At 62.0% G+C, this 15,553-nt stretch overlaps 1 protein-coding gene across 13 annotated transcripts in view; it reads right to left on the bottom strand.

The window, feature by feature from the left end:
• Positions 1-10,818, bottom strand: part of CACNA1G (calcium voltage-gated channel subunit alpha1 G) — a 65,633-nt gene extending 54,815 nt beyond the window's left edge. For 9 of the 13 annotated variants that reach the window (XM_084863369.1, XM_084863364.1, XM_084863370.1 and 6 more), the window contains exons 1-4: positions 9,785-10,818; positions 2,563-2,675; positions 2,277-2,410; positions 1,843-1,940 (exon numbers count right to left, since the gene is read on the bottom strand). In XM_084863369.1, the coding sequence (XP_084719495.1) occupies positions 1,843-1,940; positions 2,277-2,410; positions 2,563-2,675; positions 9,785-10,025 (586 nt within the window). In that variant the 5' untranslated portion in view covers positions 10,026-10,818. The remainder of the gene's footprint in view (positions 1-1,842; positions 1,941-2,276; positions 2,411-2,562; positions 2,676-9,784) is intronic. The other 4 variants (XM_084863366.1, XM_084863365.1, XM_084863368.1 and 1 more) reach the window with 1 other exon arrangement.
• Positions 10,819-15,553: the final 4,735 nt, after the last annotated feature.

Genomic DNA, 15,553 nt, shown 5'->3' with positions numbered 1-15,553 from the left:
ACACCCCAAACTCCACGGGCAGCCCTTTGCACCTGCTAACTCTACCAGCAACCCCTCGTGCCCCGCCCCCCCATTCATCAGAGTGCGGGACCCCAAGGGGGAGCCAGAGTAACCCCCTTCCCAAAGCACCTCCTGCACCGCACCCCACCGAGCATCGTCTCGGCGTGACTATCAGGCCCAGTTTACAGAGGAGGGTCGAGTTCCAGAAAACTGGCATGACTGGTCATTGGGGGTGCCGAGACTTCAACCAGGCTCGGCTTCCGAATCCCATTACACACACACACACACACACACACACACACACATACACATATACACACATGCTCCCCTCCTAGTCTTGCTCTCACCACAGCCAGCTGCCACCACAGTCACTGGGGAAACTGAGGCAGACAACTCCAGGAGGGAAGTTAGTAGGCAGGACTCTCACTTGGAGATCCAGGCCCTCGGTCGGGGCTGAGTCGTCCTGCTCTCCCCCGTAACCCCCAGCCCCCTGCCCCCCGTCTATTCTCTGTGTGGTCCAGATCGCCACCCCAGGACCTGGCGGACACACAAGGCCATCTTCTCAGGCGGCCATCCATCAGCAACATCCTCCCAGGGAGGAGCCACCACCACCCCGCACGCCCTCACCGCGGCAGGTCTAGGACAGAGCTGCCCACAAGGTCTGGACCAGCCTCCCGCCTCCACGCCCCTGTCAGACTCTCAGACCTTTCACGGCTGGCCTTGACTCCCAAAGTGCTGCTGCCAGCCCCTGCTCCCTCCAGGGGAGAAGCTTCGAAGCGGCAGCTAGTGAACAGGCTTGGGGACTGCAGCCGCCCTGCCCTTGCCCCTAGCAGCCCCTAGCTCTCACTTCGTGCCTCTCCCTCTCCTCAGCCCCACCCCCCTTCAGCTCCCCGGTGCTCCAGCTGAGATCAATTCCTCGGGGTTTGCATTAAGGGAATTACACCACTGGTTAGACAGCAGCCTGTAAATCTGCCAGCCATCACCTGGGCGGGAGAGGCGGCGAAGGCAGGCCTCGCCCGGAGCTCCTGTTAACCAGCACAGCACAGCACCTGGAGGACACACTGAGCAGCTCTGCCCACCCAGAGGCAGCACATCACACACACAGGATGCATGCACACGCACGCACACACACGCATACACGCATGCACACACATGCACACGCACAGCAAAGGGGGCTGCCGCCACATGACTCCCAGACACCGGCTCCCCCAACCCACCCCACTCCAGGGGTTTCAGCAGAGACCACCGCAGCTGGTGTGGCGAAGGGGGCCTGAGCAAGGGTGGGGAGCAGGCTGGATGGGGAGCGAGCACTGCCAAAGCTCGTTGGCTCGGGGAACCGATGCGGTTTAATTTAGATAATGGTCCCGGCGGTCAGTTGCTATGACGAGTTGGAAGGGGTGAGAGTGAAGAGGGGAATACAGGTGGGAGGGTGAGGTACAGAGCGGCCTTGTCGTGAGAGAGGTCAGGCTCAGCATGACCATTGAGATCCCTTTTGCATGAGAGACTTCTGGCTGGAAAAGGCCGAGGCGCCTTGCACCCACTCCCAGCCTGCCATCCTCTCTACCTCGTTCTCACTGCCCCTATCCCAGGGGAGGAGTCATCAGACACTCTGAGACTCTGACCCAGAATCAGGCTAAAATGTGGGGGGAGGGTCTTTCTAGGTAATTCTTACAGTGCCACAGCCAGGGGGAGGGGCTCCTTTTGGCTTCAGAAACCCCAGCTCCCCATAAGCCCTTCCTTGGTATGGCCTGTGAGTGGTCAGGAGGGAGGCATGGGGTCTGAGATGTCCCTATGTCCTCTTGGGCTCTCTGTCCAGGGGCTGAGGGCCGAGGGGTCACTCACTGGGCACCCGGTTAATGGCCCTGAGCGGTCGCAGCACACGGACTGTCCTGACAGCTGAGAAGCTGACGTTCTGCAGGTCCAGCGAATACTCCAGCATCCTGCAGGGAGGGGCCCAAAGGGAGGCCCTTTGAGTCTGAGGCCGCCACGGGGGTCAAAAGAGGTCAATGAGGAATCCTGCTGCAGAGGTGCAGCGCGAACTCCGACCCCTCCCCTCCCCACCCAGGGACCCTGCAGAGGCCACGGACTCAGAGCACAGGCTGGACAGCCTCGGACCCTTAGTGAACGGGGGTGGGAGGGTAGGAGGTGGGGGGGATGAAAAAGGTGGGGGGAGCAGCACTGTAGGTGGGCTGGGTGGGGGCCAGGCCTAGGCCTCTGGCCGGAGGGATGGGACTGATCTAATCCATCTCATGCCCACACCCAGCCCAGGATCTCACCCTGCAATAACGATGAAAAAGTCCAGCCGATTCCAAGTGTCTCCCAGGTAACACTTCTTCCCAAAGATGCCCAAGGCCACCATCTTCACCACCATCTCCACGGCGAAGAAGGCAAAGATGAAGTCATCGAAGGCCTGGTGTGGGGACGAGAGGAGGCTGAAACTGAGAAGGGGGTGGGGGAAGATGCCCCACCCCCACCCCATCAGCGGGGTCAGGGCCTCTTGCAGGGAAGGGGTCAGGGTTATTAGGAACCTCCCCCCCCCCCCCCCCACACACACACACTCACCTGCAGGATCCGGCAGCGCTGGGAGTCACAGGCCATGTCCTCACACGGCCGGAACATGCCCAGAGTCACACAGTTGAGAAGGATGACCAACATGCTGATACGCTCAAACCAGGTAAGCGGGTGGTCAAGGAAACAGCAGGCCAGGGCTGGAACGGAGCCCACGCCCCCACCCCCCACCCCAGTGCCTCCTGCTTCTTGATCTCCCAACCCCATCTGACAGGTGCAACGGGAGGGCCCTGGCCCCGTCCCACCTTGGTCACCACACCCCTCTGGGCCCAGCCTTCCCCCTCTGCAAAGTCAGAAAAGCCATAAATACCCTGACTATTTGCACAAGGCATTTGGGGAATAAAATCGATCACACTTATGGAAATGCCAGGCACCAAGAGTTTGCTGCTGAATCTGAATCCTAGGCTCCCTACCTCCCAGGGAAGATGTGAGAAGCAAATGAGATAATGTATGCGAATGTGTGACACAAACCTAAAGTCAGATCCCGTCTGCCTTACAGTTTACCAGGCGCTCTCACACGGTGCCACACGTGGCGCTCACAGCTCGCCGGGAGGAGCCTGGGGTAGATCGTTTTCTTCCCCAGAACCCAAGGAAACCGAGGCTCGGAGAGCCAACGTCCTGTGCTCAAGGTCACAAGAAAAGCCAGCACGAGACAGGTTCAAGCATGCAGGGCGAGGGCCGTCATGGCCACACTGGCACCAGACAGGCAGGCAGAGGCAGCCAGGAGGGTCCCCAGCTTCGCCACAGCACCAGAGCCCACGGCTGCCTCTTCCACCACCACCCCCCCGGCCTCTCAGACCTCAGATGGCCCCTAGACACAGTCACATGTTAAATCATGAGCCCCCACGACACACCATGCCCTGAGCTGGACACAAGCCCCAGCCTGTGCAGAGTGGACAGTAAGTACCCTGCACACATAGACCAGGCCACCATCACACCTTCTATGGCTTCCAGCAAAGCCCTAGCCGGACCAGCTAAAACCAACCCTGTTTTGCAGAAATGGGGAGAGAGGAGTCTTTCTAAAACCCGATTCTTTCCACATCGTGTATTTCATTAAGGGACTCATCTCCAGCCCATCAGCAAGAGACGCATGAAATGGTCTCTGGATCTTAGAAGGTTCTGGACACCAGAAGGTTCTGGACAAGCAGCCTATTTTTCCCCAAAGAAAATATGAGAGGAGTGGGCAAGAGCAAAGAGGTTGGAAACAAGCAGAGGTTGGGGTACAAGGGATGGAGGCAGGAAGGGTCTGTTCCCAGCATGACCCCCAAGCCAGAAGCAGGGGGGTAGAGAGGGTCCAGAAGAGACAGGACCTTCCTGTTGTCACTCCACTTCTAGAGTGAGAAGCCTTTGACCAAGACCCAATGACTCTCTTCCCAGCTGACCCTGGCCACCCCCCATCTCTGTCCTGAGCCTGACCATGCCCCCTCACCAGGAGCCCATGACTCCCTCATCCCTCCATAGCCCTCCTCCCCTCCTGTCAGCCAGACCCTCTTCTCATCACTTACCTCCATCAGATACCCAACTGTCCCCCGACACTGCCATTTCCCTACCTGCCACCTCCTCACAAGAATAAAAGTTAGAAAGGAAAAAAAAAAGTTCTAGGTTTCTGGGGTAAGTAGATGGAAGTGGGAAATAAAAAGTGTTGTTTCCATGGAGCTGTTTTCCTGAGTGGAGCTGGAGCCCAATGTGTCTCTCTCCAGGATAGGGGTCAGCCAGGGGTCACCCTGGAAAAGGGGGGACAGGGAGGGAGCTCCCCTGGGGCTATCATCCGGAAAAGGAAAGACACAATTATTCTCAAGACTTGGTCTGCTTTCTCCAAGCTAGCCCCCTCTCCTCCCCTCTGCAGGGAAGGGATCACGTGAGCAGACACCCCTGCAGGGGGGAAGGCAGGTAGTTCGGGGAAGAATGGCTCCTGGGATGCCTGTGCGGACCCCTCTAATGGCGGTGGCTCCACCCTGTCATTCTCTTCACCTACCTCGTCTCCCTTGCCAAGGCAGGGGTGCTCTGATACAGCTTTATGTCCCCCACAAAGCTTAGTGTAGTGCCTGTCATATAGCAGATGATCAATACAGGGAAGGAAGAAATGAATGAATCAATGAATGATTGAGTGAATCAACTGGTCAATCTCCCTGCCTAGAAGCTAGATGCATTTCCCCATTCACGTTTTCCTGCCTAACTTGCCTTGATAACCAAGGCAGTAGGAGGGGTGGAGAGGACAGAGGTACCATCGGGAGCCGTCCCTCCTGTCCCTGCTTTATGCATGCTCACACCGGGGCCTCTTGTAGCCAGATACTCCAAATACTGCCTCCAAATACCCCCATCTCCAGCTCTTAACCACAGAAGCCCCTTCTCAAGAGCCCGCTTAGCAATTCAGCTCATTCCCAGGTACATCCTGCTCTCTCTGCTTCTCTCCTCTCCCTACAGATAAACATACATGGACAGGGAAGACGCCAAGGCACAGAAAAATGTGGGACAATCTGAATTAAGGAATAATTAATGGGGGTGGGAGGGTGTCTTTCACCTTTCTCAAAGTAGGGCTTGTTTCCTTGGGAATATAGCCGTATGCCACTGTGTGATGTTCCTCTGTTGCCATAACAACAGGAGGATGTGTCACCAAGTGGTGTGGATTTGTTGCCATGGTAATGAAAAGGACCCCCTCACACATGAACTCCCCTTATCTAGGCTGCTGTCTAGTCCTCAAGCAGGGAAGGAGAAGCAGGGAGACCCACAGGTTATCAACTTGGGGGGGGGGGGGAACCATGTGACAGATCTCCATAGCAACCAAGAGAACGGGGGACACTGGTTGCTATAGTGACTATGAGAGACCTGTGCAGTCACATGTCTACTGTTGCTATGGTGACTGTCCGGGCTGGAGTGGATCCCAAAGGGAGAAGTGGGTGAGAGAGGGGAGGATCTTTCTTCTCCTCACAACCCACCATCAAAAGCAGAGAAAAAGGAAATGGCAGGGCCAGGGACCCCACTTCCACGGCTCCTCCTCTTCTCCCTCCAGGAGAGAGAACTAGAGCATGTTATCTGCACAGCCGAGTCCTCTCTGTGGGGCTTTGTCTCGAGCCCTTGCCTAGCCTGGCAGCTGTAAGGGAGAGGGAGGTGAGAGAGGAGGGAGGGGGCTGGGGCACCTCCAAAGGCCCGGGGGGTCTAAACAGGGCACGACTGAGAAGGGAGCAAGTCCTCCAGCTGCCCATTCCCCACTAGGAACCTGGAGATCGGAAACGGAGGAGCATGAGGAGCCGGCCTGGACCCAGGAATCCTGGCCTCCTAGCAGTTGGTAGGAAGGCAGGGTGCTGTTCTCAGCCGCTGCGTGGAGAGGCTGGTGTCTATAGCATTCAGCCTCCCCCAGGGCTGGGGTGGAATAAAGGGGCTCAGCAGCAGGGCTCCCGCTAAGGAAGGCAGGCAGGGGGATTCCCCGCCGAGCCCCCACTCCCACACGCCTGCCTCCCAGTGGTCTCCCCGCCGCCGCTCCAGCATGTGGGTGTGCGGGGAGAGAGGCTTCCAGCTGAACTGAAAACTGAAGCCTGAAGAGAGGCAGCCGGCCCCACCCAGAGACAGAGACGTGAGGCAGAGACGCAGAGGGCCGGCCTGCTGGAATCTGTGGAGAGGAAATAGGCCAGAAATCCGATTCAAACGTCTCTGACTGCGTGTGCGTGTGCGTGTGCGTGTGCGTGTGCGCGCGCGCGTGTGTGTGTGTGTGTGTGTGTGTGTGAGCAGTTGTGTCTGTCGCCATCCTGGCTGAGGCAGGCAGGGTGGGGTGAGAGCAGGCGAGGGTTAAGGGGGGCTGTGGGGTGGGGATAATCCCAGGAATGGCTCCAACTGGCACTGTGGGTGATGGGGAGTCCCCAACAGTTCTGTGGAGCAGAGGGGGGGTGTGACCCAGAAGGAAGGTGTGCCTGGGACAAAAAGAGGCGCTGCCCCCTCCCCCCCCCCCCCGCATCCCCCCAACCCGTCCTATTCAATTCCTTAACCCCAGCCCTTCTCCCCAGAACCCCTCTGGAGAACCTTGGGTTTGAACATGGGAGGACGGCATTCGTGGAGAGACAGAAAGAACGCCAAAATGGAGATTTCTCCCCAGGTAGGAGGAACAGGCAGACTTGGGGCGCTGGGGCAGCGGCAAGGAAAGCTCCAGAAAGTCCGGGCGCCCCCTCCCCTCCCCTCCAGACACACACGCTCAGACACACACAGTGACGCAGCCGCACACTCACACTGGCTTCTGGAAGCCATTAGGGTTCCTGCCTGTCCAGGCCTCCCCCTTCTCCTCCCCCCACTCCTGGCAGGCTCCCCTCTTCCCCCTTCCCCCCGGCCCCCCCTCCCCCTCTCAGCATCCCAAATGCCAGCCTGTGATTTCCAAATGAGAAAAAGCTGTGCTGGGCTCTGAGCTTGGAGAAACTCCTACACAAACTTCCAGATGTGACACAACAGCCAGGGAGGGAACGAACGCTCAGGATCTCCGTCCCGGGCGGGGAACGGCCCTCACACTGAAGAAACACACACTGGGGAGTCCACCACCCGCCCCTGGAACCTGGGGGGAGGGGGCCTTTCCGACTGTGAACTGGCAGTCTGGAAGCACCCCGGGCCTCCCCGATACCCACACATGAACTTCCCAGCCTCTCTTCCTTCTGCTGCCCCCCCCTCCCTCCCCAACACACACACACACACACACACACACACACACACACACACACTCTCTCTCTCTCTCTCCCTTCCTTCTACCTGGATCCAGATCTCCCTCTAGGAAACCTGGTCTCTGAAAGGCCAAGGGAGCAGGGCACGGAGAGGAATGCCCCGGAAGACTCTCGAAGAGCCTCGCTAGCTCCGGTTCCTTGGGGGAAGGTGCCCTCGGGCCCCTCGGGGTCAGAGGTGGCAGAGAGAAGCCTTGTGGCATCAAGGGGAGCTTCCCGGAAACCAGAGAGCCAGAAAGGGGGACGCTGAGGCCCAGAGCCGGTCCAGAGCACCTCTGGCAGCAACAGCACGGGTTTCTCTCTCGGCAGTGCTCGGGTGTCACGGGGGTGATGGGGGCACACTCAGGCAGCCCACTTGCCAAGAAACTGTCCTCGACCCATCCTCAGCCAGTCTAGCCAAAGCGGCTTGTCCAGACCGAGGGGTGCCGAGCCGTACCCCCTGGACTCCCACCACCCCAGAGGAAAGCTTGCTTTCCGACCCCCAAGACAAGCACTGGGCGCCACCTCTCTTCTCATCCCAGTCCTCCCCACTGGCCCCCTCCCAGAACCCCTCAAGGAAGGAATCTCCCCCCCCCCATCCACTCGCACCTGGAGGTAGGGAGATGCTAGCCAAGAGTTGGGTTTTGTGAAGGGGGAGGGCAAGGGGAAAGAGTTACCTCCCCAGGACCCCTGAGAAGGAGGGGCTGGGGCTTCCTCCCGTTCCTGAGGAGTGGGGATAGGTAAGGGTGGAGAGGAAGGGTGCCCAGAGCCCACCCTTCTCAGGGACATCTCCATCTCTGCGCAGAGAAAGGGGCTTGGGGACAGGGGGTGGGGGCGGGGGAGCGTCAAGAGCCCAAGACTCGCCTACTCAGCAGGTTCCCAGACCTCTGAGGCCCCCACCTCTCTCTCCCTGCAGCTCAGAGAGAAAGGGAGAAGAGGCAGGGCATGGAAAAGGGGTGTTCTGAGGGGAGCTTCCTAAAAGCCCCCGGGGTGGGGGGTACAGGATGGGGGTTGGGGGAGACCCAGGCTCACATCCCCGCTTTGCGCACTAGAGGCAGCAGAGCTGCAGAGAGCGAGGGCGGCACCGAGCTTCCCCTCCGCCTCCCACCCCTGACTTCCCCAAAGCAGAGTCCCCGCGGGGCTCTCAGGGGTGACGGGGAGACCCGCAGTCCCCCGCGCTGGGTCCACGAGAGCCCCTGAGCCGGGGGGAGGGAGCGGGGAGACGCTGCCGGGGTCTGGGATGGCAGCGCGCTCTCTCCCCTCTCCTTCCGGCAGCGGTGGTGGGACCCACCCGGGAGCCGGGAGCCTGGCTTCAGCCAAGCGGCACTTTGTGCCAGGGGCTCGGGGAGAGAAGCCGTGGGGATGGGGGGCTGGGGTCTCCCATACACTTCACACTGGGAGGAGGACAGGGAGGGGGCAGCGCTACACTGTCCCCCTGGAATGCGGGGCTTGCATTCCACCAACCCATCCAAGGAGTAGACTCCGGGGTGGTGGACCCCAGCCTCCTAGGGAACTGGCCTGCGGTCTCAGCCCTCCGCCCACACCCCGGCACTGTCCTGAGGAGCTGTGGTCCCCCCTGCCTGCTCTGCGACCCAGCGGGAGCACTCTGGATGAGCGAAAGGGGATGGATAACTTAAACCGGCTTCCTCCCATCCCCCGCTTGCCAAGGCTCTCGCCACAGTCTTTCCCTCCACAAGAAAAAATCCAGCACAAAACTCCCAACCCAACCAGCCCCGAGCACCCCGCGTTGAGTAAGGGCTGTAGGGCAGGGCGGCCCGGGGCGCGGGCTCCCCCGGAGGGGTCTCCGCTCCGGCTCCGGGGGCAGACAGCTCCCCCTCCACCACATCTTGTTCTCATTCTGCGCCCCTGACATCAGCCGCCGCCGGAATCTCCTTGTTGTGCCTCCAACCCGCGGGGTGGGGGTGGGAGCGGGGGCGGGAGGGTTAGGACCTGGTCCCCGTCCTCCCTCCCCCCCCATTTTCCCCCTCTGGGTCAGTAAAAACCTCAGCCTCAACCACCAGGTTTTGGGGTGGGGGGTGGATCAGACCTTAGAATGCACTGCAAACTTTGGGGGGGGGGCGGTCAGAAGGGAAACCCAGGAGATTGCGGTCCCCCTCCCCCGTCATCGCAGCTTCCTCCCCACCCCACCCCCCAAACTCGGAAACCGAACCCAGCTCGCTAACCGGCAGCGGCGGGCGGAGCGGAGCGCCCAGGCTCCCCGAGATTCCCACATCTGGAGGATGCCGACCCTCCCCTGCCCACATCTGGAGAGCATCCAGCTGCAAACCCTCTCCTTTCCCGGCCCGAACCCCAGCCCCCCAAGGAGGTCTGAGGTGTGTGCGCCGAGGTGGGGCTGGCCAGGGCGCCTGCCAAACCCGCCCGAGCCTGCGCTCCCTCCGGCGCCCCCTCCCCTCCTCAGCAGCCTCCCCCCAATCCGACCGCCTCCCAGGCTCCTTCTCCCGACTCACCTGGCTCCGGGTCCCCTCCGGGCGCGGCCCGCCCCCCCCCCGACCCCCGCCTGGCCGTCGCGGCCGGAGGATATGGGTTACAGACCGTGCGGAGGCACCAGCTCCGCGGGCGGCTGTCCTGGCTCAGGTAGAAGAAGACCACCGGCGCCAGCGCGGGGTACGGCAGCCCCTCCGCCTCAGAGTCCGCGCTGCCCGGGTCCCTCTCCGCCGACCCCGGCCCCGGCCGGCCGCCGGCCCCCGACAGGTCGTTGAGCCGCAGGAAGCCTCGGGGCTGCCCTGACTCCTCCGCGCCCGCTCCATCCTCCTCCTCGTCCATCCTCTGGCCGACCGGGGCCCCGGGCGGTCTGGAGAGGGGCGAGCGGCGCCCCTCGGAGGGGGTGTCCTCACGCAGCCGGGGGGCCCCGGAGCGGGCGCATCGGGGGGGCTCTAGGGCGCAGGCTGAGCCCCCGGGAGGGCCAGTTCAGCCCAGCTCCCCCTGCCCGCAGGGGCATGCTGCCCGCGGGGCGCCGGGTCGCTGGGGAGCCCCGCCCGGCGCGAGTTCCGCTACCCCAGGGCCCCGAGGGCCCCCCCCCCCGGGCCAGCCGGCCGGCTCCCCCTCACTTTGTTCCGGCTTCTTCGCTTCGCGCCTAGGCTCCGGGCGCCCGATCTGGCTCTACCTTCGGCGAAGCGGCCCCGATAGAGGAAGCGAGAAGGGGGGGCGCAGGGCGGAGGGCGGAGGGAGGGGGTCCGGTGAGGGGCGCCCCCTCTTCCCGCGCCGCGGCTGGAGCAGGATCTAAGGGGTCAGCATCGTCCCGGCTCCGCGCCAGAGACGGCGGGGGGGAGGGGAGGAGGGATCTCTTTGGGGTGGGTTTGGAGCGGGTGGGGGCCGGCTGCTTCCTCCACCCCGCGGCGGGCTCCCGGTCCGGGAGAGGCGGGGAGACCGCGGGGGGCAGTCCCTGGCGGGGGTGGAGGCGGAGATGCCGATGCCGCCGCAGCCGCCGCGCGGTGGCCGCCGCTGCCGTAGCCTTCGCCGGCGCCACCGCCGCCTCCTCCGGCCGTGGAGCCGCGGAGCGAGCGGGCGAGAGCGGCGGCGAGAAGCGCGGCGCCGCCACAGCTGGATCCCTCACTCCAACTTCAAGCCTCGGCCCCGCCTCCCCCAGCCAGCCGCGCAGCCAATCGCCGCGCGCCGCCGGCCCCGAGCCGCCCGCCCATTGGCCGGCCGCCGTGGCAGTGCGGGCGGGGGCGCCCCGGGAGAGGACCACAGCTGGAATCCGGGTCCCACCCCGCAGCCCGGGACCGCCCCTCTTTCCTCCTCTCGGCCCCGGGTCCGTTCCCCCCGAGGCAGGAGCCAATGAGACGGCCCCCCAGACCGAACCCACTTTCCCATTGGCCGCGGGGGTCTCCGGGACTCCCCTGGAGGAAGCCCCGGGAAATCGGAGTATTTGGCGCGGGGTCCTGGGGTGGCGCCTTCTTTGTCCAAGACCCTTTAATTGGACTGTAGCCGGGGGGCGGGGCCCAGCTCTGGGCGGGCCTGGGGAAAAAGGGCGGGGGAGGGGGGGCAGGCGACCTGGGATGTGGGGCGTGACCTGGATCCCAGACCGAAATCTAGGTATCCCCCCGACTAATCGCCCACCCTGGAGTAGAGCCTGAGCGGGACTGGGAAGGAGAAGAGCGGAACAGGGTGTCCCGGGCGGTGGGCTTCAGGCTGGAGGGAGCCAGTCTGGGGAAAACCGAAAGGCTGGGGTGGGCAAAGTCTGGGCGTGGCCTCTACCAGCCTCTCGGACTTGATCTAGTCCCAGGCCTCTTTGACCCTGATCTCCTAACCTTCACACGCTGACCCTGACCTCACATGGACACTCTCGAGCTTCATTTCCTCTGCCCCCAGGGATCCTGTGGACGGTGTGCATTCCACGCGGGAGCTTTGCCCTGGACCACGTGGCCCCAGGCAGGTCATGCTGGACCCAGAGCCTCTCCCCAAAAGCAGCTGCGAAGCAGAGACAGGCTCCTGCGAAGGGACCTGGGGTCGGGGGATGGGGGAGGGGAGGGGAGAAAGGCTCAAGTGTGGAAGCCCAGAGCTGGGCTTTGCTGACTCTTAAACTGCAAAGTTTCGCCAACCCGCCACTCCGTGCCTCAGTTTCTCCCTCTCAGGTCCCAATGTGGTTTATGGGGAGCCTGCACGCAGGACAGGAGCTTCGTGGGGCTGCTCTCCTCGCACATCTCCCACCTGCCAGGAGCGGGTCCGCTCTCGGGCAGCCCCCAGCCCCCACCTGGCCTCACCTTCCCGATTCACCTGCCCGAGCTCAGGCAGCCCCAGCCTGCTCGCCGCCAACTCAAAAGTCTGTGGGTACCCGTGAGCAGAGCGCCAGGGAGTGCTGGGTGCTGGGTGCCGGGTGCTGGGTGGGGGGGAGACGGGGAGAGCACCGAGGACTAGCGGTCGGGAAGCGCTCCCCCACTTGGGCTAAAGGTAGACCGGGAGGAACAGAGCAGGTCAGAGTCTCCCAAGCCTTCGGGATGCGCACACCGCTGCGGAGAGGCAGAGGAACGGACCACATGACGTCCGGCTCCCGCTCTCCCCTCCCCCACTCCCCGGCGGTCCGGGCTCCCGCAGCCCCCGCGCGCCTCCCGCCGCGCCAGGTGGGTTGGGGGGTCTCAGCTCCGACCCCGGCGGGCTGCGCCGAGTGCGGCGGGGAAGGCCCCGCGGCGGCTGCGCCTTCGCCACCCCGTTTGCCCTTTCTCCGAATCCCCGCACCGAGTTGTGCAAATGAGGCCGGGCTCATTTGCATTTCATGCTAATGAGCAGATCCCTTCAGCGCCTCTCCCTCCTGGCGGGAGTCTCTGCTCTCATTCTGCGTGTGCCTGTGCCGGGCCAGAGTCTTGAACTCGCAGCGGTCTTCTGGGAGAGGGGCCTATTTATGGTTGGCTCCACGTGTCTGACACCTTCCTCCCTCCCGCTGGTCCGCAGTCTGCCAGGTCTGCCTGCCCTTTGCTCCGGACCGGCTGGGTCCAGAGGCCTAGGGAAGGTGGTGACTCTAATCAGCCCCTCTTTGCAAATGGGGGAAACGGAGGCCAGAGAGGTTTGGTCGTGTTTCCTGGTGGCCAGCAAGCTCAACACCTTCACCCACCAGCCAGGCCACCCCCTGTCTCTGGGCTGAACTCTGTTCTAGAACATATGCAGAGCAGAAAGAGGATGGACACAGGCACCATCTCAACGAATGGAGACCTGCATTTACTTCCCTGGGCGAGGGGCCTGGGATGACCGGCCACCGAAGCATCCTGGTCTCTGTTCATGGCACCAGGGCCCTCTGACACCCCCCTCGGGGATGCTCAGTTAGCCTGGGGGAGGGAGGGGGGAGGCGAGGCGGAACTCAGAGAAGGCAAAGGAAACCTTGAAACCATCTTGAACTCCCACGGTCCACGCCTCAGCTCTGACATCACCGCCTCTGAGTGGCCTTCTCTCAGCAGCTGTGCGGTGCCAAGGTGCAGAGGACACGGCGCTGAGCTGTGCGGAGTCTGGAACCCGCGGCACTCGGTCCGGGCTGGAGATCCATGGCTGTGTTTGTAGTAATGAAACGATTCTCTCTCCCTCTAGCCTCCCATATCCCCTGAGGGCAGGGCCATGTCCATTTTGCTCACCGGGTCTAATCTAATGTTTGGCAGACAAATAGGTACTTCGTATCTATTATGTTAGATGAAAGAGTGACTCTCAGGCAGGGAGAGGGAATGAGAGGAACAAGATACTCCTTTTTAGGGGGGCTTCGGTTTCCCAACAAAGAAGTTAGGCCTGAGTGGTACCTAAGCTTTCTTCTGAGTATGAGGGAGCACCCCCATACAGGCACTGCTCTGCCAGCAGCCCCTCCAGCCCCACCCCTTCCGCCTCCCTCACAGCCTGGCCGCTTCCTCAGGAACCCCGGATCATCTCCCCATCTGTGATGCTCTCCGCTCAGCAATGATGCACTGTCCCATTTAGTCACCTCGCAGCCTTGGGAGTTGGGTGGTGGTTGTCCCATTTTTTACGTAAAGAAACCGAGGCGCAGAGAGATGAAATTAACTTCGGCGACTGCCCAAACCACGAGGCCCTGTCTCCAGTGGCCCTGGCCCTCCGTGCCTCCAGGACAGTCCTGCCCACAGAGCAAGGAGCATAGCCAAGAGGGACCAGCATGAGGGAGAGGGGGTACAGACTTAAAATCCCTTGCCCTCTTTAGAAAATACAAGCACTCCCAGAGAACTGGCCCTTTAAGGCCCCAGCGCCTTCCTCTGAACCCATCTACAGAATCCAGGTGCCTGCCTGGTGTGCCCGAGGAAGGAAAAGCAGACACACAGAGCAGAAGGGAGACCGGAAGGGGGGACAGGAGACACCAAATGCACCCTCCCTCACGGCTGGGTCTGAGTGGTCTTTATTGTATCCCGAAGGCCCGAGAAAGAACCAGACGTGTGGAGCCATCTCAGGCCGATCTCTTAGCCTCTCTGGACCTTGAATATCTATCCGGAGGCCAAAGTACTCACCTTGCCACCTCGTTCATGAGGGTCAGTGGGATGGCTGAGACAAGAGGACTTTGCCAACTGCCTAGCCCTAGACCTTTCCAAAGCCAAGGCCGGGGATGCCAGAAAGGCCACCTGTGCTTCACAATGCTCCACCCCCTTCCTCGCTGCCCCCAGACCAGGCTGTCTTTGCCCAGCCCTCAGATTTCCTGGCAAGGCTGGGCAGGCTCCAGCCGGAAAGGGGACAGCTGACCTTGTTGGCCGGAGCCCTAATCCCCTCCAGATGGGCCGGTGGCTTGCACAGAGGGCCCAGCTGCCCGGATAAACCCTGTTTCCCAGTGACCATGTGTGGCTGTGTGTGACCGTGCCCAGGGGGCGGCCAGGGTCCTCAGCAGACCTTGCTGCAGTGACTCAGCCCCGTCTCCAGCTCCTTCATGTCCCACTCCTCCCACGGCTGGAATCCCCACAAGCAGTGGCCACACTCGGGTCTGGCGTCCAGCAGCTCCTCCTGGCTATCTGTGCTGTTGGCTCTGAGGCTACTAGGCTCTGCAGACTTCTGAAGGTCAGGGTAGGGGGACAGCTCTGTCCCCTCCTCCCCACCTGTCCGCCCCCTCACCATACACCTGCCCTTCCCAGAGCACAATTCCTAGTGCCCTCCACATGGCGGGAGCTAGATGGGGTTTCTGGGACCTGTGAAGGGGTAGGGGCCAAGAAGGAGACTTGTGAGGATCTGCCAACATTGAGGGGACAGGAGGGGGTCGTGGGAAGGCACCAGCTTTCCCTGCAGCAGGAAGGACTCTGAATTGGAGAAGGACTTCCAACTCAATAGATGCTCCAAGCGAGAGGAACTCTGTCCCCGGCCTGGAGGCGTAAAAGCAGGGAGATGGGCCATTATGACGTCCTGCAGGAAGGCTTGGCTCCATCCTGGTGAGGCTGAGGGCTGGGTGGAGACCCCAAAAGAAATATCCTTGGTCCTGCTAACAGCAGCTCCCACAATGTGCCATGTGCAAACGTTGTCATTTCATGGAAAACAGAAGTTAGTATAAAGCATCTTCCTGCCCCTTCCCCAGCTTAAAACAGGAGGGGATGATGGGAAGCGGAGGGCAGGCTCCTTGCTCAGCCCCACCCTAGGGCAAGACCTGGCCTTTCCCCTCCTGGGCAAGTCCTCACTCCACCCCACACCCACCGGTGATGACTGGTCCCCTGGCCTCGATTTTATCCAGGCCACAAGGACCGTGGCCAGGGGCAGGGTGACCTCTGAAGGTGAAGGAGGAATTGGAGAAGGCAGAGGGGTCAGTTCGGGGCTCCCAGGAGGAGGGGGCCTGGCTGCTAGGCCTGGGCTGGAGCCTGGGGCCCCTCTCTCCCAAGCAAGGACAAGGCCCCGGG

This window comes from Pipistrellus hanaki (genome assembly GCF_964339955.1).
Source record: "Pipistrellus hanaki genome assembly, chromosome: 16".
In the NCBI taxonomy this organism is placed as follows: Eukaryota; Metazoa; Chordata; class Mammalia; order Chiroptera; family Vespertilionidae; genus Pipistrellus; species Pipistrellus hanaki.
The sequence above is the reverse complement of the archived record's forward strand: the minus strand, read 5'-3'. Positions and strand labels throughout refer to the sequence as shown.